The following is a 24,351-nucleotide window of genomic DNA, read 5'->3' as shown; positions in this document are numbered from 1 at the left end:
GGAAGTTTGTGCAAGCTGGAAGGTTAGCTCCAGCAGACAGGATGGGGGCAGGGGGGTCCTCCAGAGATGGTCTCCTGCCCTCTCACAGGATGGGGCAAGCCTGCTGTCCAGCAGCGTGACAGGGAGCCCAGCCCTGCAAGGGTAAAGGTCAGGGTGTGGCCAAGCTCTGCTCCCCACCACTCCAGGGCCCCAGAGATGCAAAAACAACCCCAGGCCTCAGAGTGGGGAGTGCATATTTTTCAAAAACAAAAAGTAGGCACAAACGGTTTGCCGCCCCATCTTTCCTGCCCAGGCCCCTGGCAGGGGAGGCCCAGAAGTGGCTGAAATTGTCCAGATTCTAGGCCCTTCTCCCTCTCAGCAAGACTTGAAAGGAGGGGCAGAGCAAGCAGGTCGGTACCCTACCCTCCCCAGTGCTAACTCAGAGTTAGCACTGGAGCTGCGGGGCTTGCAGTTGTTTCCAGAGCCGAATGCTGGCCTGGGGGCCCAGGGGCCGGACCAGCAGCAGGCTGCGGAAAGCACAGTGGTCCGCCGTGCGGTCTGCTGGCCAGGCTGTGAGGAAGCCTGGGTGGGCCTGGGGCACCAGGCCCAGGGCACGGATGCAAAGGCCAGTGTAGACGTCCTCAAAGGGGAAGGGTGCCACACGGGCTGCTGCCCGCAGCAGCCAGGGTGCCAGGCGCCCGGCAATGACATAGCCACCTCCGCTTGCATAGGCTGGGTAGCCACCTTCAAAGAAGGACCCGGGCACGTAGAAGAGTCCTCCCGGCTTCCGGAGGGGCATGGCCTGGGTAAAGACCTCACCCAGATAGAGGCTTTGTGCCGAGGCGGGTGGCAGGGCCCGAAGGTGAGCCAGCAGGGCAGGGGTGTGCACGAAGACATCATCCTGAGCTTGCAGGACGAAACTCACCGCGGGGCAGTGGCGGCCCAGCCACGCCAGCAGCAGCAGATCTTTGAGTGTCTGGTTGAATGGGACGTCGAGGAAGTCCCAGATCAGCAGGTCACTGTAGCGACGGCTCTCCCAGGCCACCAGTGAGTCCAGGTCAGGCCCCGCCTCACCCACCGGAGACCCCAGCAGGAAGAGAAGCCGGATCCCAGGAGCTGGACTGCCCCACGTCTCCCTCACAGCCTGTCGTTCTGCAAAGCGCCCTGGCTCTGACTTCACGGCCAACAGCAGGTAGGGGACATTGGCATCCGAGCAGCTGGACACTTGGCCGCCACCACCTCCAGGCAGCCACTGTGGGAAGCTCCGGCAGGCTGCTGACAGCAGGAAGCGGCGGAGGTCCTTGGGGTAGGAGGCGAAGTCGGGGATCTCGGCGGCAGCGGCAGCCCCCCAAGCCTGGCAGCCCCCCGCCTCAGTGCCGTCCCCACTGGGCAGGGACCCCAGCCGCCACTGCTGCTGGTTCCAGTAAGCGGAGGGCAGTGGGCCAGTCTGGCCCAGGCGGGCGGAGAGATTGGCAGGCAGGGTGGGCTCAGGGTTAGCTGGCGTGGGGCCTGGTGGGGTGCCCCGAGGGCTGGGGTAGGCCTTGCTGAGCCGGGACTCAGATGTCCACTCGATGTACACTTTGAGGCCCAGGAGTGTGAGCAGTGCTGACAGGCAGAGAAGACACTTGGGGCAGCGCATGACCCGGCCCAGAGAAGGGGTGGCCGCGGGAGCTACAAAGGAGCAACAGGGGAGGCCTTTGGGGTATGGGGATGGGTCTCCAGAGAGGCCCCAGCCAGACAGAGTCAGTCTCCCACAGTCCTCAACAACCCCCAGAACAGCTTCTCTCAGTCCTAGACCCTCAACAGCTCCCTTGACCCAGGAACCCTGTTTTTTATTCCTAGACCTAGGAATCCCCATTCCAGTCCCATTCCAGCACGCTGTTCTTCCCACTCTGTCCAATCCTTCCATCTTCCTAAGAGCCCAGGGGTCTACCTCTTCCCTGTCTCCATCCCAGGGACCCAGCCATCTGTCTCCTCCCTCTCCCTCCACTTATCGCCCTCACCAGGAAATCAGGAGCATGCTCGACAGGCTTAGAAACCCAGCCTGCCTCCTGCACCATCCCCACCCTAGGGACTGGGAAACCAGTGATCCCGCGCCTCTTTACCTCTGGGTCCAGCTCCCACCAGCTCCGGGTGCCGGGCCTCAGGTCAGGCCTCCCTCTGTCTCTCAGATGGCCTGCCCCAGCCCCTGCGTAATCGGCTGCCTGGCCCAGCCCTGCCCCGCCAGTCCAGAGGAGCCGGGAGGGGAGCGGAGCAGCGCGGGAGCAGGGAGGGCCCCAGGGGCTGGGGCGGGGCCGAGGCGGGAGGGAGGGAGGAGGGCAGGAGGCCGACCAGAGATGGGGCTCTGGCGTGTTAGGGCTGGTTTCTGGTGAGACATCTGGGAAGGGTGTAGGGGACAGCCACAGAAACCAGACGGGGGGCCTAGTGAGGCCTGGGAAGGGAGAACCAGGCCTGGGGAGGGAGGGAGTGTCAGGGAGGGTGCGGCTGAGGGCTGGGCCTGGGCTGGGGAGTGTCAGAGTGACCCGGGCAAGGCAGGGTCCCTCTGAAGCAGAGAAGGGGAGGCTGAGAAGTTGGCGCCCAGCCACGCCCATGGCAAGGAGGCGGCAGTGAATGTGCTGAGTGGGAAGCGATTGGCAGGCCTGCCAGAGAGGGATGTTTGTTGTTGCTGCCCAGTCAGGGTGAGGTGGGGGGAAGGGGGCTGGTGAGGAGGAGGAAAGACATTGTGGAGAGGGAAGATGGCCAGGAACAGAGAGAGGGGAGCTGGGGTGAGACAGGTGATGGAGAGAGCTGAGGGGGAGAGACAAAGAAGGGAAAATGGGAAGGGGGCCAGGAGGGAGGGGAGGAGGGAAATGGAGGTGGTGAGAAAGATAAGGGGTGGCAGAAGCCCTGTGGGGTGCTAGCTGGGAAAGTGAAGTTGAGAGAGGCAGGTGGAGGGCAGAGGGGAGGGACTCCGAGGCTTCGCAGCCAGACCCAGGGGGAGGTGGAGAGGAAGCCAGGAGGAGGAAGAAGAGAGGAAAGGATTAGAGCGCCATGGACAATAGAGGGTGACGGGGTGGGGCACGCAGGGAACCCCCGGAGCTGACCCCCTACACTTCTTCCATCCCTCTCAGCACCTGTGCTGCTGCCCAACAGGGTGGGTATCTGTTCCTACCCTACCCCCAACCTGCAGCCCTGGAGCCAGCCTCGCCCCTCCCCCAGTGGCATGCACTCACATCCGGCCCCCTGGGGCAGGAGAGGGTGTCTGCCAGTGTTTGCATCCCTGCCCTCGCCCCTGCTGTTGGGGCTGCATCAGCTGTCTGGAGACCTCCCAGGACTTGGGGTAGGACTAAGGGCCTCCCACTAAGCCTGGGCCCCTTTACCCAACCCTGGTTTGGGGTGGGCCTGTCCCCATTATGGCAGGAACCCAGTCTACCAGCAGCAGCAGTTGATGATCTGTCCAGCCCTGATTTCCTCCCCACAAGTTTGAATAATGGAGCTCCTAGGAACAGCTAAAGGAAGGGAGTGGGGAGGAAGTGGTGAATACTAATGGAATAATAGCCGGAGTGGGAAATGACAGCTAGGGGCTGGGGGCAGGGGCCAGAGCACCTCCTGAGGGAGTCTGCAAGCCCAGCTCACCCTAGGGCTGAGAGAGAGGGATTCCAGGCCCCCTGAGCTCATCTGGCTTTGGGGGTGGGGGGTGCTGCTCCTCCTGGAAGCACTGGGAAGCTTCAGAGGGTGCTGTTCTTTTTGTCTTTGCCATGTGCCTCAGTTGGGGTCCAATCAGGAGATCGAAACCACACAGGAATGGGAATAGGACAAGTTCAACATACAGGATGATTAACTATCATGGGATTGGCCGGTAAGGGATGCCTTCTTGGGGAACGTGGTTGGAGGGTAGACATGCAAGTTGACCACAATTATTCCAATCCGGCACTTCCGTCTCCCTAAACCTTGTGACTCCCCTCATCCATCATATGCTAGGGCAGTTCCAGTCTCTCTGCCTCATTACCTTTAGGCCACTGTTGGATCCAAGCTCCAGTCAGGCAACCAAGCAAGCTATTAGAACCAAGTCCAGCTGCACAAGGTAACCCATGAAACCCAGAAGCTCTAGAAAGTGCACTCATACCAGGAAATTTGGCCTAAGCTAATATTACGTCTACCCTCATTGGTGTAACACCCTTGAAATCTGCTGCACGCATTCCCCAAGCTCCTGACTCTGTATCTGTGAAGCCGTCATTCTCAGTGTAAAAGCTGCACCCACTTGAGTCGTAGCCAGCACCTGGCCCTCAGGAGCAAGCTGATTTGACTCTAGGTATTTATGGGTCTAGAGGCAGCAGGGGGTGCTTGTGGCGAGTCTTAAGAAGAATGGGCTGCATCTGTTATTTCTGTGTAACTGCTGGCCCTGAGAGAAAAAAAACATAGGATGGGACACTGTGGCTCACTCCTGTAATCCCAGTACTCTGGGAGGCCAAGGGGGAGGATCACTTGAGGAGTTTGAGACCAGCCTCAGCAACATAGTCAGATCTTATCTCTAAAATAAAGCAAAAAGTCTGGGCATGGTAGCCCACACCTGTAATCCCAGCATTTTGGGATGCCAAGGCAGGCGGATCACCTGAGGTCAGGAGTTCGAGACCAGCCTGTCCAAAATGGTGAAACCTGTCTCTACTAAAAAATACAAAAATTAGCTGGGTGCGGTGGCAGGGGCCTGTAGTCCCACCTACTCGGGAGGCTAAGGCAGGAGAATCGCTTAAACCTCGGAGGTGGAGGTTGAAGTGAGCCAAGATTGCGCCATTGCACTCCAGCCTGGGAGACAGAGCAAGACTGTCTCAAAAATAAAAAAACCAAAAGGATGGACAACTTTCAAGGTGTCTGCCCCTGGTGAGGTCATCACAAGGTTTCCTTTTTTTTTTTTTTTTTTTTTTTGAGACAGTCTTGTACTGTTGCCTAGGCTGGTGAGCAGTGGCACTATCTCGACTTGCTGCAACCTCCACCTCCTGGGTTCAAGTGATTCTCCTGCCTCAGCCTCCCGAGTAGCTGGGATTACAGGTGCCCACCACCATGCCCGGCTCATTTTTTCTATTTTTAGTAGAGACAGGATTTTACTATGTTGGCCAGGCTGGTTTTAAACTCCTGACCTCATGATCCACCTGCCTTGGCCTCCCAAAGTGCAAAGTGCTGGGATTATAGGCATGTGCCACTGCGCCTGGCCACATCACAAGGTTTCTAAGCACAAGAAGGCCGGTAGGTTCCTCAGACACTGGTAAGTCACTTGCTTGGAGTGACTTGGGGGTTCAAAATCACCTGTTTACTCTGGGTGCAATTAGATGACTCCATTCTAAAGAAGTAAAAACTTTTGGGCCCAGCATGGCTCATGCCTGTAATCCCAGCACTTTTGGGAGGCTGAGGTGGGCAGATCACCTGAGGCCAGGAGTTTGAGACCAGCATGGCAAACATGGCGAAACCCTGTCTCTACTAAAAATACAAAAATTTGCCTGGCATGGCTGTGTGTGCCTGCAATCCCAGCTACTCAGGAGACTGAGGCAGGAGAATCACTTGAACCTGGGAGGTGGAGGTTGCAGTGAGCCAAGAGCTCACCACTGCACTCCAGCCTGGGTGACACAGCGAGTCTCTCTCTTAAAAAAAATAAAATTAGGGGGCTGTCATGGAAGCTGTCTAGTTCTGATTGTGACTTGAGTTGAGTTAGACCCAAGCTCATCATGTCTGTGGGCACTCTGGAGAATCCATCTAATACCCTGGTCTTTAGAAGTGTCACAACTACCACAACTGTTGAGCCCAGCAGCCACAGGGGTTCCCAAGGCCCTGCCTCAGCCCTTCATCTCCGTCAACCATAGGCGCTGTGATACCACTGCATGCCAGAGGCCTCTGGCATCCTGTTTCCCATCAGCAAGAGCTCAGCGCTATGCCCAAGCCCAAAGGCACAACCAAACCAATCCTGGAATCCTACCTTAAGAGTCTATCGCGAGAATCTTCCTCCAAGATGGCTGATTAGGAGCAGCTCTGGATTGTAGCTCCCAGTGAAAGCACGGAGGGTGAGTGGACACTGCATTTCCAGACAGATTTTTATTGCCCACAGACCAGGGACTCCAGGCAGAGGAGCCCCACAGTTCACCGGTGCGGCTGTTTTGGCCGGCACAACGGGTCTCCAGACAAAATACAGGGGACCAGGCGCTGTTTTAGCTGGCAATTGGAGCGCCTGGGAGACAGAGTCACCTGTTCAACTGATAAAAAGGGGACTGAAACAGGGAGCCAGGCCAGGAGATTCCCAGCCAAAAAAGTGCCACGAATCTCCAGCATGGCTTTTTGAGCCAGCACAATGGATCGCCACTTGGGAAATCACACAGATCTGGGTGCCTTTTCAACAGGCAAGTGGAATGCCTGGGAGACAGTCACCCATTCAGCTGAAAGAAAAAAGGGGTCTGAGGCAGGGAGCCAGGTGGTCAGGCTCAGACAGTCCCACCCCCATAAAAAACAGCAATCTGAAACACTCTGGACTGAGTTTCACAGCAAGCACAGCTGAACCCGGGATGGTCCAGCTCTGCAGGGGAGGGGCACCCATTACCGAGGCAGTCCACCACTATGGAGGTAGTCCACCATTGCCAAGGTGGCCCGCCATTACAGAGGTGGACCGCCATTGCTGAGGCAGTTCTAACTATACCCCTATAAACAGGACTGCAGGGAAGTTCACACGGCAGCTGGGCGGAGCCCACAGCAGCTCAGCAAAGCCTCTGTAGGCAGACCATGACCAGGCTGCCTCCTCGCTAGGCAGGGCAGCACAACAGCAGCTTATAAATAAAGCCCTACTTTCCCGGGACAGAGCACCTGGGGGAAAAAAAAAGGCGTTTATGAGTTCTGCTGCAGCAGACTAAAACATAGAAAGGAACAACCAGTACCGGCCACTCCAAAAACATACCAAATCGTAAAAAGCATCAACACAATGAAGAAACTGCATCAACTAACGGGCAAAACAGCCAGCTAGTATCAAAATGGCAGGATCAAATTCACACGTAACATTATTAACCCTAAATGTAAATGAGCTGAATGCCCCAATCAAAAGACATAGCCTGGCAAATTGGATAAAAAGCCAAAACCCATCTGTGTGCTGTATCTATCCCATCTCACATGCAAGGATACACAAAGGCTCAAAATAAAGGGATGGAGGAAGATTTACCAAGCAAATGGAGAGCAAAAAAATGCAGGAGTTGCAATTCTCATCTCTGATAAAATAGACTTTAACAAAGATCAAAAGAGACAGAGGGCTGGGCACGGTGGCTCAAGCCTGTAATCCCAGCACTTTGGGAGGCCGAGGCGGGTGGATCACGAGGTCGAGAGATCGAGACCATCCTGGTCAACATGGTGAAACCCCGTCTCTACTAAAAATACAAAAAATTAGCTGGGCATGGTGGCGCGTGCCTGTAATCCCAGCTACTCAGGAGGCTGAGGCAGGAGAATTGCCTGAACCCAGGAGGCGGAGGTTGCGGTGAGCCGAGCTCGCGCCATTGCACTCCAGCCTGGGTAACAAGAGTGAAACTCCGTCTCAAAAAAAAAATAATAAATAAAAATAAAAGAAACAAAAGAGACAGAGAAGGGCATTACATAATGGTAAAAGGATCAATGCAACAAGAAGAGCTAATGATCCTAAATATATATGCACCCAATACAGGAGCACCCAGATATATAAGGGAAGTTCTTAATGACTTACAAAGAGACTTGGACTCGCACACAATAATAGTGGGAGACTTTAACACTCCACTGACAATATTAGACAGATCAACGAGAGAAAATTAACCAGGACATCTAGGACTTGAACTCAGACCAGGACCAAGCAAACCTAATAGACATTTACAGACCTCTCCACCCCAAATCCACAGAACATACATTCTTCTCAGCACCACATCACACCTACTCTAAAATTGACCACATAATCAGAAGTAAATCAGCCGGGCGCGGTGGCTCAAGCCTGTAATCCCAGCACTTTGGGAGGCTGAGGCGGGTGGATCACGAGGTCGAGAGATCGAGACCATCCTGGTCAACATGGTGAAACCCCGTCTCTACTAAAGATACAAAAAATTAGCTGGGCATGGTGGCACGTGCCTGTAATCCCAGCTACTCAGGAGGCTGAGGCAGGAGAATTGCCTGAGCCCAGGAGGCGGAGGTTGCGGTGAGCCGAGATCGCGCCATTGCACTCCAGCCTGGGTAACAAGAGCGAAACTCCGTCTCAAAAAAAAAAAAAAAAAAAAAAAAAAAGAAGTAAATCACTCCTCAGCAAATGCAAAAGAACAGAAATCATAGCAAACAGTCTCTCAGACCACAGTGCAATCAAGTTAGAAGTCAGAATTCAGAAACTTACTCGGAACCGCACAGCTTCATGGAAACTGAACAACTGGCTCTTGAATGTTGACTGGATAAATGAAGAAATGAAGGCAGAAATAAAGATGTTCTTCGAAACCAACGAGAACGAAGACACAATGTACCAGAATCTCTGGGACACATTTAAAGCAATGTCTAGAGGAAAATCTACAGCAATAAATGCCCACATGAGAAGCAAGGAGAGATCTAAAATCGACACTCTGTCGTCCAAATTGAAAGAGCTAGAGGAGCAAGATTAAAAAAACCTTGAAACCTAGCAGAAGACAAGATCAGAGCAGAACTGAAGGAGACAGAGACATAAAAAACCCTTCACGCCGGGCGCAGTGGCTCAAGCCTGTAATCCCAGCACTTTGGGAGGCCGAGGCGGGTGGATCACGAGGTCAAGAGATCGAGACCGTCCTGGTCAACATGGTGAAACCCCGCCTCTACTCAAAATACAAAAAATTAGCTGGGCATGGTGGCGCGTGCCTGTAATCCCAGCTACTCAGGAGGCTGAGGCAGGAGAATTGCCTGAACCCAGGAGGCGGAGGTTGTGGTGAGCTGAGATCGTGCCATTGCACTCCAGCCTGGGTAACAAGAGTGAAACTCCGTCTCAAAAAAAAAAAAAAAAAAAAAAAAAAACCTTCAAAAAAAAAATGAAATCCAGGAGCTGGTTAGATGCAATAAATAGATACAATAAATAAATAATAAAAAATAATAAATAAAAATAATAAATAGATGCAATAAAAAACAATAAAGGGGATATCACCACAGAGTCCACAGAATTACAAACCATCATCAGAGATTATTACAAACAACTCTATGCACATAAACTGGTAAACCTGGAAAAAATAAATACATTCCTGGACACCTGCATCCTCCCAAGCCTAAACCAGGAAGAATTTGAAACCCTGAATAGACCAATAACAAGGGCTGAAGTTGATGCAGCAATTAATAGCCTACCAACCAAAAAAAGCCCAGGTCCAGATGGGTTCACAGCCGAATTCTACCAGACATACAAAGAGGAGCTGGTACCATTCCTTCTGAAACTATTCCAAACAATCCAAAAAGAGGGAATCCTTCCCAAATTATTTTATGAGACCAGCATCATCCTGATACCAAAACCCAGCAGAGACTCAGCAAGAAAGGAAAACTTCAGGCCAATATCCATGATGAACATAGATGCCAAAATCTTCAATACAATACTGGCAAACTGACTACAACAGCACATCAAAAAGCTTATCCACCATGATCAAGTAGGCTTCATCCTGGGGATGCAAGGCTGGTTCAACATACGCAAGTCTATATAAACGTAATTCACCATATAAACAGAACCAAAGACAAAAACCACACGATTATCTCAATAGATGCAGGGAAGGCCTTTGACAAAATTCAACAGTGCTTTATGCTAAAAACCCTCAATAAACTAGGTATTGATGGAACATATCTCAAAATAATAAAAGCTATTTATGACAAACCAACAGCCAATATCATACTGAATGGGCAAAAACTGGAAGCATTCCCTTTGAAATCTGGCACTAGACAAGGATGCCCTCTCTCACCACTCCTATTCAATATAGTATTCTAAGTTCTAGCCAGAGCAATCAGGGAAGAAAAAGAAATAAAGGGTATTCAATTAGGAAAGGAGGAAGTCAAATTGTCTCTATTTGCAGATGACATGATTGTATATTCAGAAGACCCCATCGTCTCAGCCCAAAATCTCCTGAAACTGATAAGCAACTTCAGCAAAGTCTCAGGATATAAAATCAATGTGCAAAAATCACAGGCATTCCTATACACCAATAACAGACTTAAAGAAAGCCAAATCAAGAGCAAACTGCCATTCACAACTGCTACAAAGAGAATAAAATACCTAGGAATACAACTAACAAGGAACATAAAGGACCTCTTCAAGGAGAACTACAAATCACTGCTCAATGAAATAAGAGAGGACACAAACATGGAGAAACATTCCATGCTCATGGTTAGGAAGAATCAGTATCATGAAAATGGTCATACTGCCCAAAGTAATTTACAGATTCAACGCTATCCCCATCAAGCTACCAATGACCTTCACAGAACTGGAAAAAAACACCTTAAAATTCATATGGAACAAAATGAGAGCCTGCACAGCCAAGTCAATTCTAAGCAAAAAGAGCAAAGCTAGAGGCATCACACTACCGGACTTCAAACTGTACTACAAGGCTACAGTAATCAAAACGGCATGTACTGGTACCAAAACAGAGATATAGACCAATGGAGCAGAACAGAGGCCTCGGAGGCAACGCCACACATCTACAACCATCTGATCTTTGACAAACCTGACAAAAACAAGCAATGGAGAAAGGATTCCCTGTTTAATAAATGGTGCTGGGAAAACTGGCTAGCCATGTGCAGAAAGCAGAAATTGGACCCCTTCCTGACACCTTACACTAAAATTAACTCCAGATGGATTAAAGACTTAAACATAAGACCTTGCCCATCGATGATAGACTAGACAGGGAAAATGTGGCACATATACACCATGGAATATTATGAAGCCATCAAAAACAATGAGTTTGTGTCCTTTGTAGGGACATGAATGAACCTGGAAACCATCATTCTCAGCAAACTGACACAGCAGAAAATCAAACACCACATGTTCTCACTCACAGGCGGGTGTTGAACAATGAGAACACATGGACACGGGGAGGGGAGCACTACACACTGGGGTCTGTTGGGGGGAAATGGGGGAGGGACAGCGGGGGTTGGGGAGTTGGGGAGAGATAGCATGGGGAGAAATGCCAGATATACGTGATGGGGAGGAAGGCAGCAAACCACCCTGCCACGTGTGTACCTATGCAACAATCTTACATGTCCTTCTCATGTACCCCAAAACCTAAAATGCAATTTAAAAATATCCACGAGCTGGTTTCTTGTAAAGATCAACAAAATAGAGTTGACGGGAGAGAGCATGGGGAGAAATGCCAGATATATGTAAAGGGGAGGAAGGCAGCAAATCACACTGCCATGTGTGTACCTATGCAACAATCTTGCATGTTCTTCACATGTACCCCCAAACCTAAAATGCAATTTAAAAAAAACCAAAAAAACAAAACAAAACAAAACATTAAGACCTAACACCATAAAAACCCTAGAAGAAAATCTAGGCAAAACCATCCATGACATAGGCATAGGCAAGGACTTCATGGCTAAAACACCAAAGCATTGGCAACAAAAGCCAAAATAGACAAATGGGACCTAAATAAACTCCACAGCTTCTGCACAGCAAAAGTAACAGTCATTAGAGTGAATCGGCAACCAACAGAATGGGAAAAAACTTTTGCAATTTACCCATCTGACAAAGGGCTGATATCCAGAATCTACAAAGAACTAAAACTGATTTACAGGAAAAAAACAAGCTCATTCAAAAGTGGGAGAAGGATAAGAACAGACTTTACAAAAGACATACGAGGCCAACAAACATATGAAGAAATGCTCATCATCACTGGTCATTAGAGAAATGCAAATCAAAATCACGAGATACCACCTCACGCCAGTTAGAATGGTGATCATCAAAACATCTGGAGACAACATGCTGGAGAGGATGTGGAGAAATAGGAACACTTGTACACCGCTGGTGGGAGTGTAAATTAGTTCAACCATTGTGGAAGACAGTGTGGCGATTCCTCAAGGACCTAGAAATAGAAATACCATTTGACCCAGCAATCCCATTACTGGGTATATATCCAAAGGATTATAAATTGTTCTGTTACAAGGACACATGCACACATACGTTCACTGCGGCACTGTTTACAATAGCAAAGGCTTGGAACCAACCCAAATGCCCATCGATGATAGACTGGACAAGGAAAATGTGGCACATATACACCATGGAATACTATGCAGCCATAAAAAACGATGAGTTCGTGTCCTTTGTAGGGACATGGATGAACCTGGAAACCATCATTCTCGGCAGACTGACGCAAGAACAGAAAATCACCACATGTTCTCACTCATAGGTGGGTGTTGAACAATAAGAACACATGGACACGGGGAGGGGAGCATCACACACTGGGGACTTTTTTTAAGACAGTGTTTCACCATGTTGGTCAGGCTGGTCTTGAACTCCCAACCTCAGGTGATCCGCCCGCCTTGGCCTCCAAAGTGCCTGGATTACAGGTGTGAGCCACCACGCCCGGCCCTCACTGGGGTCTTTAGGGGGGAAATGGGAGGAACAGCGAGGGGTAGGGAGTTGGGGAGGGATAACGGGGAGAAATGCCAGATATAGGTGATGGGGAGGAAGGCAGCAAACCACACTGCCATATGTGCACCTATGTAACAATCTTGCATGTTCTTCACATGTACCCCAAAACCTAAAATGCAATTTTAAAAAAAAGTGTCTCCTGGGACACTCCAGGTATCAACTCTCTATCCATCTGGATGCACTCAGGAGAGAAAAACCACACAGTAACTCAAACAGGGACCATTTAATATAGAGAATTACTGGCTTTAACAGTGAACTGGAATAATGAGGGCTTCAATGATAAAATGCTTCTGAATTGACTGGAAATCCATCTGGGGTGCTGGGGAAAGTTATTCCCAGAGAGGTGCCTCAATGGAGGCACTGTGTCTCCTATGCAACTACTGGGAGATGGAGGGTGCCGGGGGCAGCTGCTGACCTCCTGACACCTCAAGAGCTGGGTGCTGGGGAAGCCACGTGCACTGCGGAACCCAGAGGCAGGCGCACAACCAACAGGAACCAGGAGGGAAGTGGCTTTCCTCCTCCAATGCCTGTTAGGCGCCCTCTGCTGACAAAGCTTATGTCACTGGCAAAGGGAAAATCCTGCAAAGGCCCAGATCCCCCCTTTCAAAAAACAGCAGACCAAAAAAAGCTGAATGTGGAACTGAAGGTCAGTAAATCCACAACCAGCAATACCGTGGGGCCTGGGCTGTGCTGGCCTTTAGTGAGTGGGGCCAAGGATGCTGCACGCACGTCCTGCCGTGAGCAGAGCGCCCCCCTCCGCCCCCAACGAGAGAGAACCATCCCTGTAAAGTGTTAGCAGTAGCCTCTGTATCAGTCAGGGTCCCTCGAAGAAATGGCAGCGCACTCACATGAAGACAGTTTGAGAAGAGTCTCCCGACAAGGTGAATGTGGCTCCCTGCAGCTGCCGACAGCCTGAGCCTTGATGTCCCCAGGCCCGAAAAGGGGCATGAAAAGGGCTGCCTGACAGGGTGACGGGAGCACAGGAGCTATGACCGTTAGCCAAGGGCAGCCAGGAATAAATAGTGTGACCTCACTCTCTTTCCCTGTGATCAGCCAGCGCCACTCCCCAACCCCCATGTTGAGTGAAGACAAACAGAAGCCAGAAGTGTGGTGAGCTACCAGACATTCCATGCAGTCTGCTGAAAAGCCACTTGAATGGGGACAGGGCTGAAGGCTAGGCAGGGACGGGCCTGTCCGTGTCCCGAGGCTGCTCCTCTGGCCCCAATTCCAGGCCCTCAGCCAAGTTGACCCCCACGACATTGCAGTTGGGCAGCATCTCCTCCACCAAGATCTGAGTGAGGCCTGGGTCAGACACGGAAGGGAGGTCGGAGATGTCCAGCCAGCGGAGGTTCCTGAAAGGGGGCGAGAAGGACAGGAAGCCAGTGTAAGGACAGTGTACATGTATAGGGAGGTACTGGCCCCAATTTCAACTCTAGCTTCCTAAAATACTTTTTTTTTTTTTTGAAGACAGTCTCACTTTGTCACCTGGGATGGAGTATAGTGGCGTGATTTCTGCTCACTGCAACCTCCGCCTCCCAGGTTCAAGCAGTTCTCTGCCTCAGCCTCCCGAGTAACTGGGATTATAGGCACCTGCCACCATGCCCAGCTAATTTTTGTAGTTTTAGAAGAGGCAGGGTTTCACCATCTTGGCTAGACTGGTCTTGAACTCCTGACCTGGTGATCCACCTGCCTCGGCCTTCCAAAGTGCTGGGATTACAGGCGTGAGCCACTGCGCCCGGTCCTAAAATATTTATAGCTGTCCAAGCACCTGAAACCCACTGCAACTATACAACTCCAACTTCTGCTGTTCTGCCATAGCACTGATAGAGTTTTCATTAAAACAAAAAGAAGAAAACCAGGAGTCATTTAATTCTTCCAGAGACTCACTGCGACTGCCCATCTACCATGAACACTCTAGGTTTGTGGTGGAGGCAGGGGGATATGAGAACTGCCCAGCATTGCCCCTCCCCACTTCCTCTCCTGCATCTGTGTTTGGGTGGGAGAGATGCCCGGGTACAGGGCCCAGGCTGAGATGAGATCTCACTGGAGGTGATGGAGGCAGCCGAGGCCCCGTTCGGAGACGTGGGGGCAACCGGCCAGCGAGAGCTCCTGCAGCGAGTCGGCCAGTGGGTAGAGGCGGCTGAGACACCAGTCATCCACGTGCGGGCAGCGCTGCAGCAGCAAGGACTGGAGGTCCTTCAGGTGGTCTGCAGTGGGGAGAGGGCGGGATGGCACCAGGGGGCTTTCTGGAGCCCATCACCAAAGGGAAAATGTAGAGGCCTGTCCCATCTCCACCCCATCCCACTCACGGAGGTTTTCCAGGCCCTCGTAGTTGATGGCACAGCCACTGGCATCCACAGCTTCGACAGGCACCTCTGAGAAATTCCAGAATTCCTGAGAGAAATGGCCATACTTATCTGGCCTGATCCACTCCTTGTCTCGAAACCTGGAAAGGGAGAGAAAGGTAGTGTCAGCAGGGCACCCCCACCTGCCCCAGGCCTCCAGCCTCTTCAGAACCTTCCCAGCCCTATATAACATGTATAGATCACCCTTGACATAAATGACTCCATCTTAGAAAAACACTCCATCTGGCTGTGGTGGCTCATGCCTGTAATCCCAGCACTTTGGGAGGCTGAGGTGAGTGGATCGTTTGAGGTCAGGAGTTGGAGACCAGCTGGCCAACATAGTGAAACCCTGTCTCTACCAAAAATACAAAAAATTAGCCAGGTGTGGTGGTGTGCACCTATAATCCCAGGTATTTGGGAGGCTGAGGTAGGAGAATCGCTTGAACCCAGGAGGTAGAGGTTGCAGCAGGCTGAGATCATGCCATTACACTCCAGCTTGGGTGACAGAGTGATACTCTGTCTCAAAAAAAATTTTTTTTGAGCACATATGTGGCGCTAGGCCTCTTATATTACAAAATCACACTCAATCTCCCTCTCTGACAGGGTCTCTCTGGGTAGTTGGGACTATAGGCATGCACCACCATGCCTAGGTAATTTCATATTTTTGGTAGAGATGGGGTTTCACTATGTTGCCAGGCTGGTCTTGAACTACTGGGCTCAAGTGCTCCACCTGCCCTGGCCTTCCAAAGCCACCACACCCAGCTATTATTTTTTTCTTTTGAGACAGAGTCTTGCTCTGTCCACCAAGCTGGAGTGCAGTGGCACAATCTCAGCTCATTGCAACCTCTGCCTCCCAGGTTCTAACGGGTTCTCCTGCCTCAGCTTCCCAAGGAGCTGGTATTACAGGTGTGTGCCACCATGCTAAGCTAATTTTGTATTTTTAGTAGAGACGGGGTTTCACCACGTTGGCCAGGTGGTCTCGAACTCCTGACCCCAGGTGATCCACCAGCCTTGGCCTCCCAAAGCGCTGGGATTACAGGTGTGAACCACCATGCCCAGCCTATTATTATTTTTTGAGATGAGGTCTCACTCTATTGCCCAGGCTAGAGTTCAGTGGTGTGACTAAAGCTTAGTGTAGCCTCCTGGGATCAAGCAATCCTCCTGCCTTAGCCTCCTGAGTAGCTGGAACCACAGGCATGTGCCACCATTATCTGGCTAATTTTTTTTTTCTTCACTCCCAACATAAGTCATCATGCTAGTATACATACTTGGCTAATATAAAAAATTTTGCCAGGCTGGGTGCAGTGCCTCATGCCTGTAATCCCAAGATTTTGGGAGGTTGAGGTGGGTGGATCACCTGAGGTCAAGGGTTTGAGACCAGCCTGACAAACATGGAGAAACCCTGTCTCTACTAAAAATACAAAATTAGCCAGGCATGGTGGCGCATCCCTGTAATCCCAGTTACTCAGGAAGCTGTGGCAGTAAAATCGCTTGAACCTGGGAGGCAGAAGGTTGCAGTGAGCCGAGATTGCACCATTACACACCAGCATGGGCAACATGAGTGAAACTCCATCTAAAATATATATATTTATATATATATATATATAACATTTATTTATTTATTTATTTATTTATTTATTTATTTAGAGACAGGGTCTCACAAAGTTGCTGAGGCTGGTCTCAAACTCCTGGGCTCAAGTGACCTTCCTGTTTCAGCCTCCCAAAGTGCCAGGATTACAGACGTAAGCCAGTGTCCCAGCGCCATCCAGTCTTCATAGCAAACCTTGTAGGTTAGAAATGATCACCATCCCATTTTCCACATGACAAAACTGAATCTCAGGAACAAGTCCAAAGCCACATAGCCAGGAGGCAGCAGAGACCAGGGGACACAGTGAAGCCTCTGTGACTGCAAAGACTGGATGTTAGGCAGATACCCCACCACCGACCCCCAGCCCATTATAACACCTTAGCGGTCATACTTGACTGCTCCTCCCTGCTTCAGGATGAAAAAGGCACCTGCGTTGTTTGGACCGTATGTCTCCTCCAGGTGGGCGAAGGATCTGCAGAGAAAACGGTAGCTAAGGGTGAGGCATCGGGAGCACCACACCTTCATGATGTTCCAGTGCTGTTAAGAGGGGCAGGGTCCAGAGAACCAGGCACACAGACAGAGTCAGCCTGTGCAGATTTATTGCCCACCAAGTGCTGGGCACTGGGGGTACAAAGTGGTGACCAACACAGATAACATCCCTGCCCCGTCTGGAGATTACTGCAGTAATCCAACCTATTATACAGGGAGAAATAGACAACAACCCAGGAAATAACAAATTGCAGAGCATGTCAATTCCATGGCCAAATAAGGCAGAGGGGCTGACTGGGAGGGGTGGGGAGCGGAGGGGTGGGGACGGTGGAGGCTAATTGAGTTTGGGTATTAATGGCAGGCTGTGACATCTCAGCAGAGATTTGAGTGGTGACAAGGAACAGAGTATAAAGGCTCAGAGACTCAAATTAGGATGGTTGAATGAATAAGAAATAGGGATGTCAGCCAGGTGCAGTGGCTCACCCCTGTAATTCCAGCACTCTGGGAGGCCTAGGCAGGTGGATCACCTTAGGTCAGGAGTTCGAGACCGGCCTGGACAACATAGTGAAACCCTATCTCTAGTAAAAAATACAAAATTAGCCGGGCGCGGTGACACATGCCTGTAATCTCACCTAGTTGGGAGGCTGCGGCAGAGGTTGTGGTGAGCCGAGATCGTGCCATGGCACTCCAGCTCAGGCAACAAGAGCAAACCCTGCCCACCCACCCCCCACACACAGAGAAATAGGGATGTCATGCTGATAGGGGGCCAGTGGAGTCCTGGTTGGGGGTCTCAAAGTTCAGTAGGGGTTATGATTTAGGTCTTAAAGATTGGCTCTCATTTGAGGGTTTTAAGCCGAAGATAAGATTCCTTCAGCTGCTTTGTAGATTACGGGACAGGCCAGGCATGGTGGCTCATGCCTGTAATCCCAGCACTTTGGGGGGCCAGGCATGGTGGCTCATGCCTGTAATCCCAGCACTTTGGGAGGCCAAGGCGGACGGATCACCTTAAGCCAAGAGTTCAAGGCCAGCTTGGCCAACATGGTGAAACCCCATCTCTACTAAAAATACAAAAATTAGCCAGTCCTGTAATCCCAGTTACTCTGGAGGCTGAGGCATGAGTATTGCTTGAACATGGTAGGCAGAGGCTGGAGTGAGCTGAGGTCGTGCCACACTACACCCTGCCTCAGGGACAGAGTGAGTCTGTCTAAAATAAATAAATAAATAAAAGTATGGGAGGCTGGGCATGGTGGCTCATGCCTGTAGTCCCAGCACTCTGAAAGGCCAAGGTGGGTGGATCCCTTGAGGTACGGAGTTCAAGACAAGCCTGGCCAACATGGTGAAACCCTGTCTCTACTAAAAATAAAAAAATTGGCTGGGTGTGGTGGCAGGTGCCTGTAATCCCAGCTACTCAGGAGGCTGAGGCAGGAGAATCACTTGAACCTGGGAACTGGAGGTTGCAGTGAATTGAGATTGCACCATTGCACTCCAGCCAGGGCCACAGAGCAAGACTGTCTCGAAAGGAGGGCGGGGGGGAAGTATGGGAGCAAAAAACCAGTTAGATTACTGAGTGATTGGATCAGGCTATGAATGGTGAAGGCAGTGAAAACTGGTCAAATTGGAGATATTCTAGTATTTGATTGATGGTATGGATGTGGAGGGCAGGGAAGCAAAGAGGAATTAGCGGATGACTCCTTAGAATGCGGCATGAATCACTGGGTGGGCAGCACTAATGTTTACTGGGATGGGAAGGCTTGGGAGATGTTTTTAGGGGAGAAATCAGGGTCTGGTTTTAGCCGTGTTGGGTTTAAGAGGCCAGTTATACTCTGAGTTGAGCTGGTGGGTGGCAAGCTGCCTATGTGAGCTGGAGTACTTGAGAACGGTACAGGCTGGAGATGGAGCTGGAAGAGACACTGGACGCCACAGTTCTGCCTGGGAATGACAAGGACGGGACCTGGGTTCTGGTGGGCCAGAGTCTCCGCAGGGTCTTGCGGGCCAGGGATTCTTACCGATTTTTCTGATGCACCTTGTCCATCTCATTTTGGAAAAGATAACCCCTCAGAAACTCCACATCGTAGAAATAGTCAGACAGGTGCTGGAGCATTGTCCTTCTCTTCTGATTACTCTCTGGGTCCACTGCCCCACCCAGGTGATGGATGCCCCTGGTACTTCTATTCCATATGGGGGCCACTAGGCGCAGGGACTGTGAATAAGGAGAGGAAAGGAGCTGAGCCTGGAGCTTCCTGGGGGAGAGAGAGCCGGATCCCCCAGTTCTTGCTCCCTGAACTTCAATCCCTCTGCTTCCCAACTCACCCTAAATTCCTTCTTCAGAACTTCAAAACTGACTTTGAGATGCCAAAAATTTCGCCATATTTTCTCCAAGTTTCTCCTCCCCTTAGTCACCCTAAATTCTTGCCTTGATTAGCCATACATTGTTGATTTACCTAAATTATTCCTCTTTCTCCCAAACTCTTCTCTCTCAAAACTTGCATTATTTGACCTCTTAATTTGCCCCTTAATTACCCAATTAAGAGTCCTTGGCCAGGCGCGGTGGCTCATGCCTGTAATCCCAGGACTTTGGGAGACCGAGGCGGGTGGATCACGAGGTCGAGAGATCGAGACCATCCTGGTCAACATGGTGAAACCCCGTCTCTACTAAAAATACAAAAAAATTAGCTGGGCATGGTGGCACGTGCCTGTAATCCCAGCTACTCAGGAGTTTGAGGCAGGAGAATTGCCTGAACCCAGGAGGCGGAGGTTGCGGTGAGTCGAGATCGCGCCATTGCACTCCAGCCTGGGTAACAAGAGCGAAACTCCGTCTCAAAGAAAAAAAAAAAAAAAAAAAAAAAAGAGTCCTTGAGAATGATACAAGCTGGAGATGAGCTCGAAGAGACATCAAGGCTGGCACTGGACGCCACAGTGCTGCCTGGCAATGACAAGGACAGGACCTGGGTTCTGGTGAGCCAGGGTCTCCGCAGGGTCTTGCAGACCAGGGATTCTTACCGATTTTTCTGATGCACCTTGTTCCCAGGTGCACCTTATGCATCTTAATTACCCAATTAAGGGACAAATTGTGGGAAATCATCCTGGAGTCTTCCCAAATAACATTTCATTCTCCAAAATATAATCTTAAAAACTTCTCTCCAAACCTTATGGAGAGGGCACTCTGAGCAATCCTAAACCCAACCAAGCTTGTCCAACCTGCCGCCTTCATGCAGCCTAACACAAACCTGCAAACTTTCTTAAAACATTGCGAGAATTTGTGACTTTTTAAGCTCATCAATTATGGTTAATGCATTTTATGTGTGGCCCAAGACAATTATTCTTCTTCGAACAACGTGGTCCAGGGAAGCCAAAAAACCGGACACCACTGAACCGTGAAGGGTAAAAAATGCATGAGCTTTGAAGATGAGGGTAAGAAAGTGGAGGGGTGTGGCCTCTGGGAAGAAGCCCCCAAACTCTTCAATATCGCTTTCAAGGTGTTCTCTTAATCTACCCCAATTTCTCTTCAAAGGCTCTCTCGCTCTTTTTTTCTCCAAATTCTCTCGATAATTTTACCCAAACCCTTATTTTCATCGAAACTTTAAAGCTTCCAACCTCTTTATTTTTCCCTAAATTCATTCCTTGATTTTACCCAATTCTTTCTAAATCCTCTGAAAAGACTATCCCAAATCCTCGTCTTAATTTCACCCAGATCATTCCCTTGGAAGCCCCAAACTGACCTCTTGGTTCCCCCACTCATCATACTTTAGAATTTTCTGTAAAAATTCCTCAGTCCCCCACTAACTTTCCACTCCCTCATCCCCACTGGATTATCTCAGCCAAGTCCCTGCCTCCTCTGGCCCGCTAAAGCGTCTCCTCCGCCTGCGACCCCCCCGAGATCCTTCCCGGCCCTCAACAGTCACAGGTCTGCACTCTCGGCACGGGGCTCGGCAGGCTTAGCCTGCTGCCTCGGGGCTCTTTGCTCTCTTGGCAGCCAACACTGGCCTTGAAGACGGAGGCTGCAGAGCGGACTTCAAATCCGGGGCTGTAGGAACTCCGTTCACTTACCCGCCACGGCGCCGCCATCTTGCAAGCGTTACGTAACCGGAAGAGGCGGGTCGTACCACCTGCCTGGTTCAGCGCGAGCTCCTCACACCCCGCGTTTTCTAACCCTCTTCTTAAAGGTGCACGCACCTTTTACTCATACGGTTTAGTGATTGCTCACGGCGCCCCCTTTCCGAGCTCTAATACGGAACACCGGTCGGACACGGTGGCTCACGCACCTGTGAGCCCCGCACTTTATGGAGGCGGAGGTGGGAGCATCGCTTGAAGTCAGGAGTTCAAGACCAGCCTGGGCAACATAGGGGAGCACTTATCTCCACAAAAAATAGGGAAACCTTATCTCCACAAAAAATGAAATGTTAGCCGGGCATGGTGGTGCACGCCTGTGGTCCCAGCTACTCACGAGGTTGAGGCGGGAGGATTGCTTGAGCTGGGGAGGTCAAGGTTTGCAGTGAGCTGTGATTGCACCACTCCACTGCACTCCAGCCTGGGCGACAGAGCCAGACGCTGTCTCAAAAAAAAAAAAAAAAAAAAGACAACTCCGCAATCTTTCCCTAGAAAATGGGGTCCTTCCTGGCTGAGTACCTTTTTTTTTTTTTTCTGACTGCAAGTGCAGTCTCGCCAAGCTTTCTTGTTCTCCCAGCTTCACTCACTACCTGCTTAAAACAGGGAATGAAGACCGGACACTGTGGCTCACGCCTGTAATCCCAGCACTTTGGGAGGCGGAGACGGAGGCGGGTGGATCGCCTGAGATCTGTAGTTCGAGACCAGCCTGGCCAACACGGAGAAACCCCATCTCTACTAAAAATACAAAATTAGCTGGGCGTGATGGCCCATGCCTGTAATCCCAGCTACTTGGGAGGCTGAGGCAGGAGAAGCGCTTGAACCTGGGAGGCAGAGGTTGCCGGGGCCGAGATCACACCATTGCATACCAGCCTGGGCAACAAGTGGGAAACTCCATCTCAAGCAAACAAACAAAACAACAACAAAACAAAACAAAACAAAAAAAAACAGGGAACGAGAGGGCTGAAAAGCTGACCACACCATTTTTTAAAATTAGGGTCAGGTAAGAGAAAGGTAGAGTGGATGAAGGGGTTAGACTTCAAGATTAGAGACTGAGGTGAGATCTCAAGACCAGTACTGAAGTTTGACTTCAGTTTGGAGTTCAAAGCTATATCGTAGCATGAAGAGCCACGGCGAAGTCTTGCGGATAGAAATATTCATTCATTCATTCATTCCAAGAGTATTTACTGAGTACCTACAACGTGATGGCAGGCATGTTCTAGGTGCTGAGGTTATCATGGTGAGCAGAACAGACCAGCCCCTCTCTCAGGGAGTCAACTTTCCGGGCCGGGAGAGGATGGATATGAGAGAGGATGGATAAGAAACAAAGGAATCAGCAAGGTAAGTATAGGAAGCAGATTTTAAAAAGTGACTGGGGCTTAGGGCCAGCAGCAAAGGCCTCTCTGAAGAGGTGACATTGAAGGGGAAGGGAATGATAAGGAAAGAGCCATTCAGAGATCCAGGGGAAAAGTGTTGCAGGGAGAGGTAGGCTCTAGAGCAGAGAGGCAGCTTCTAGACCAGAGAGGCCTTGAGGTGGGAACCAGCTTGCAGACAGAGATAGGGGACTGGTTTGAGAGGTGGGCAGGGGTAGGATTTTTATTCTCTTCGCAGTAGGAAGAAGGGAATGTTAAAATCGGATTTACGTTTTGTAAAGATTGTTTCTGCCGGGCCCAGTGGCTGATGCCTGTAATCCTAGCACATTTTGGGAGGCCAAGAAGGGTGGATCAACTGAGGTTGGGAGTTCGAGACCAGCCTGACCAACATGAAACTCCATCTGTACTAAAATACAAAATTATCCAGGTGTGGTGATGCATGCCTGTAATCCCAGCTACTTGGGAGGCAGGAGAATTGCTTGAACCTGGGAGGCAGAGGTTGTGTTGAGCTGAGATCTTGCCATTATACTCCAGCCTGGGCAACAAGAGCAAAACTCCATCTCAATATATATATATATTTCTGCCAGGTGGAGAATGTACCTGAGAGCAGTGGTCCTCAAGATTTTTGTCACCAGGGACCAGTTTTGTGGAATACAATTATTCCATTGACCACGGGGTGGGGGTCAGGTAGGGATGGTTTCAGAATGAAACTGTTCCACCTGAGATCATCAGGCATTAGATTCTCATAAGGAGCAGGCCACCCAGATCCTCCCTACACACAGTTCACAATAGAGTTTGCCTCCTGTGAGAATCTAATGCCACCACGGATCTAACTGGAGGTGGAGCTCAGGCGGTCATGCTCACTTGCCCACTGCCCACCTCTTGCTGTGTGGCCCAGTTCCCAACAGGCCACAGGCTGGTTGGTCCTCGGCCCAGGGATTGGGGACGCTTACCTTAGAGGGCAAGGGTAGACGCAGGCAACCAGTACAAGAGGCTACTGTAATGGTCTAGGCAAGAGATGAACGGGGATGGGCAGAGGAAATGGTGAGACGTGCTCAAATTCTGGATTTTTTTTTTTTTTTAAGACAAAGTTTTGCTCTTGTTGCCCAGGCTGGAGTGCAATGGCACAATCTTGGCTCACTGCAACCTCTGCCTCCTGGGTTCAAGTGATTCCCCTGCCTCAGCCTCCCGAGTAGCTGGGATTACAAGTGAGCACCATCACACCTGGCTAATTTTTGTATTTTTAGTGGAGATGGGGTTTCACTACGTTAGCCGGGCTGGTCTTGAACTCCTGACCTCAGGTGATCCACCTGCCTCAGCCTTCCAAAGTGCTGGAATTACAGGTGTGAGCCACCAGGCCCAGCCAATTTCATGTATATATCATTGGCTTTGAAGTGTCTGGCCCCAGTCCGGATCTCCCACTTGAATTCCACACCCAAACTCTGCAGCTCTGACACAGGGTAGGTGAGTCCCCAAATTAAGGGCTTAGCCATTTTGGAGGGTTCTTGGCTCCACTCAGGAAAGAATTCAAGCTGGGTATGGTGGCTCATGCCTGTAGTCCCAGCACTTTGGGAGGCTGAGGCAGGCAGATCACCTGAGGTCAAGGAGTTCGAGATCAGCATGACCAACATGAATCACCATCTCTACTAAAAATACAAAAAAAAATTTGTATATTTTTTGTTCAGCCGAGATTATGCCACTGCACTCCAGCCTGGGCGACAGAGCAAGATATATATGTGTATGTAATTTATTTTATTTTTTTTTGAGATGGAATCTTGTTCTGTCACCAGGCTGGAGTGCAGTGGGCTCACTGCAACCTCCACCTCCCGGGTTCAAGTGATTCCCCTGCCTCAGCCTCCCGAGCAGCTGGGACTACAGGCG

General features: G+C 50.5%; 2 protein-coding genes across 5 annotated transcripts; both read right to left on the bottom strand.

The window, feature by feature from the left end:
• Positions 1-216: 216 nt before the first annotated feature.
• On the bottom strand, positions 217-6,013 carry B3GNT8 (UDP-GlcNAc:betaGal beta-1,3-N-acetylglucosaminyltransferase 8). Of its 2 annotated transcripts, none has more exons than XM_010331060.3 (2): positions 5,924-6,013; positions 217-1,650 (listed from the first exon to the last, which is right to left on the bottom strand). In XM_010331060.3, exon 2 carries the CDS (start codon positions 1,616-1,618, stop codon positions 425-427), a length of 1,194 nt encoding a protein of 397 aa, XP_010329362.1. In that variant the 5' UTR covers positions 1,619-1,650; positions 5,924-6,013; the 3' UTR covers positions 217-424. The 2 variants fall into 2 exon arrangements, with proteins under 2 accessions (XP_010329362.1, XP_010329361.1); XM_010331059.3 differs by lacking the exon at positions 5,924-6,013 and adding an exon at positions 2,085-4,811.
• An 11-nt stretch (positions 6,014-6,024) lies between these two features.
• Positions 6,025-21,143, bottom strand: DMAC2 (distal membrane arm assembly component 2). Of its 3 annotated transcripts, XR_012513828.1 has the most exons (7): positions 21,041-21,143; positions 19,000-19,193; positions 16,896-16,976; positions 14,881-15,017; positions 14,616-14,778; positions 13,691-13,923; positions 6,025-12,002 (listed from the first exon to the last, which is right to left on the bottom strand). XR_012513828.1 is itself a non-coding variant. In XM_003943193.4 (6 exons), the coding sequence occupies exons 1-6, from the start codon at positions 21,056-21,058 to the stop codon at positions 13,746-13,748; spliced, it is 771 nt and encodes a 256-aa protein (XP_003943242.1). In that variant the 5' UTR covers positions 21,059-21,143; the 3' UTR covers positions 13,645-13,745. The 3 variants fall into 3 exon arrangements, 2 of the variants coding, with proteins under 2 accessions (XP_074242400.1, XP_003943242.1); XM_003943193.4 differs by lacking the exon at positions 6,025-12,002 and having other exon boundaries at positions 13,645-13,923; XM_074386299.1 differs by lacking the exons at positions 6,025-12,002; positions 14,616-14,778 and having other exon boundaries at positions 12,780-13,923.
• Positions 21,144-24,351: the final 3,208 nt, after the last annotated feature.

The sequence above is a fragment of the Saimiri boliviensis genome, chromosome 14 (genome assembly GCF_048565385.1).
Source record: "Saimiri boliviensis isolate mSaiBol1 chromosome 14, mSaiBol1.pri, whole genome shotgun sequence".
NCBI lineage: Eukaryota > Metazoa > Chordata > Mammalia > Primates > Cebidae > Saimiri > Saimiri boliviensis.
The sequence above is the reverse complement of the archived record's forward strand: the minus strand, read 5'-3'. Positions and strand labels throughout refer to the sequence as shown.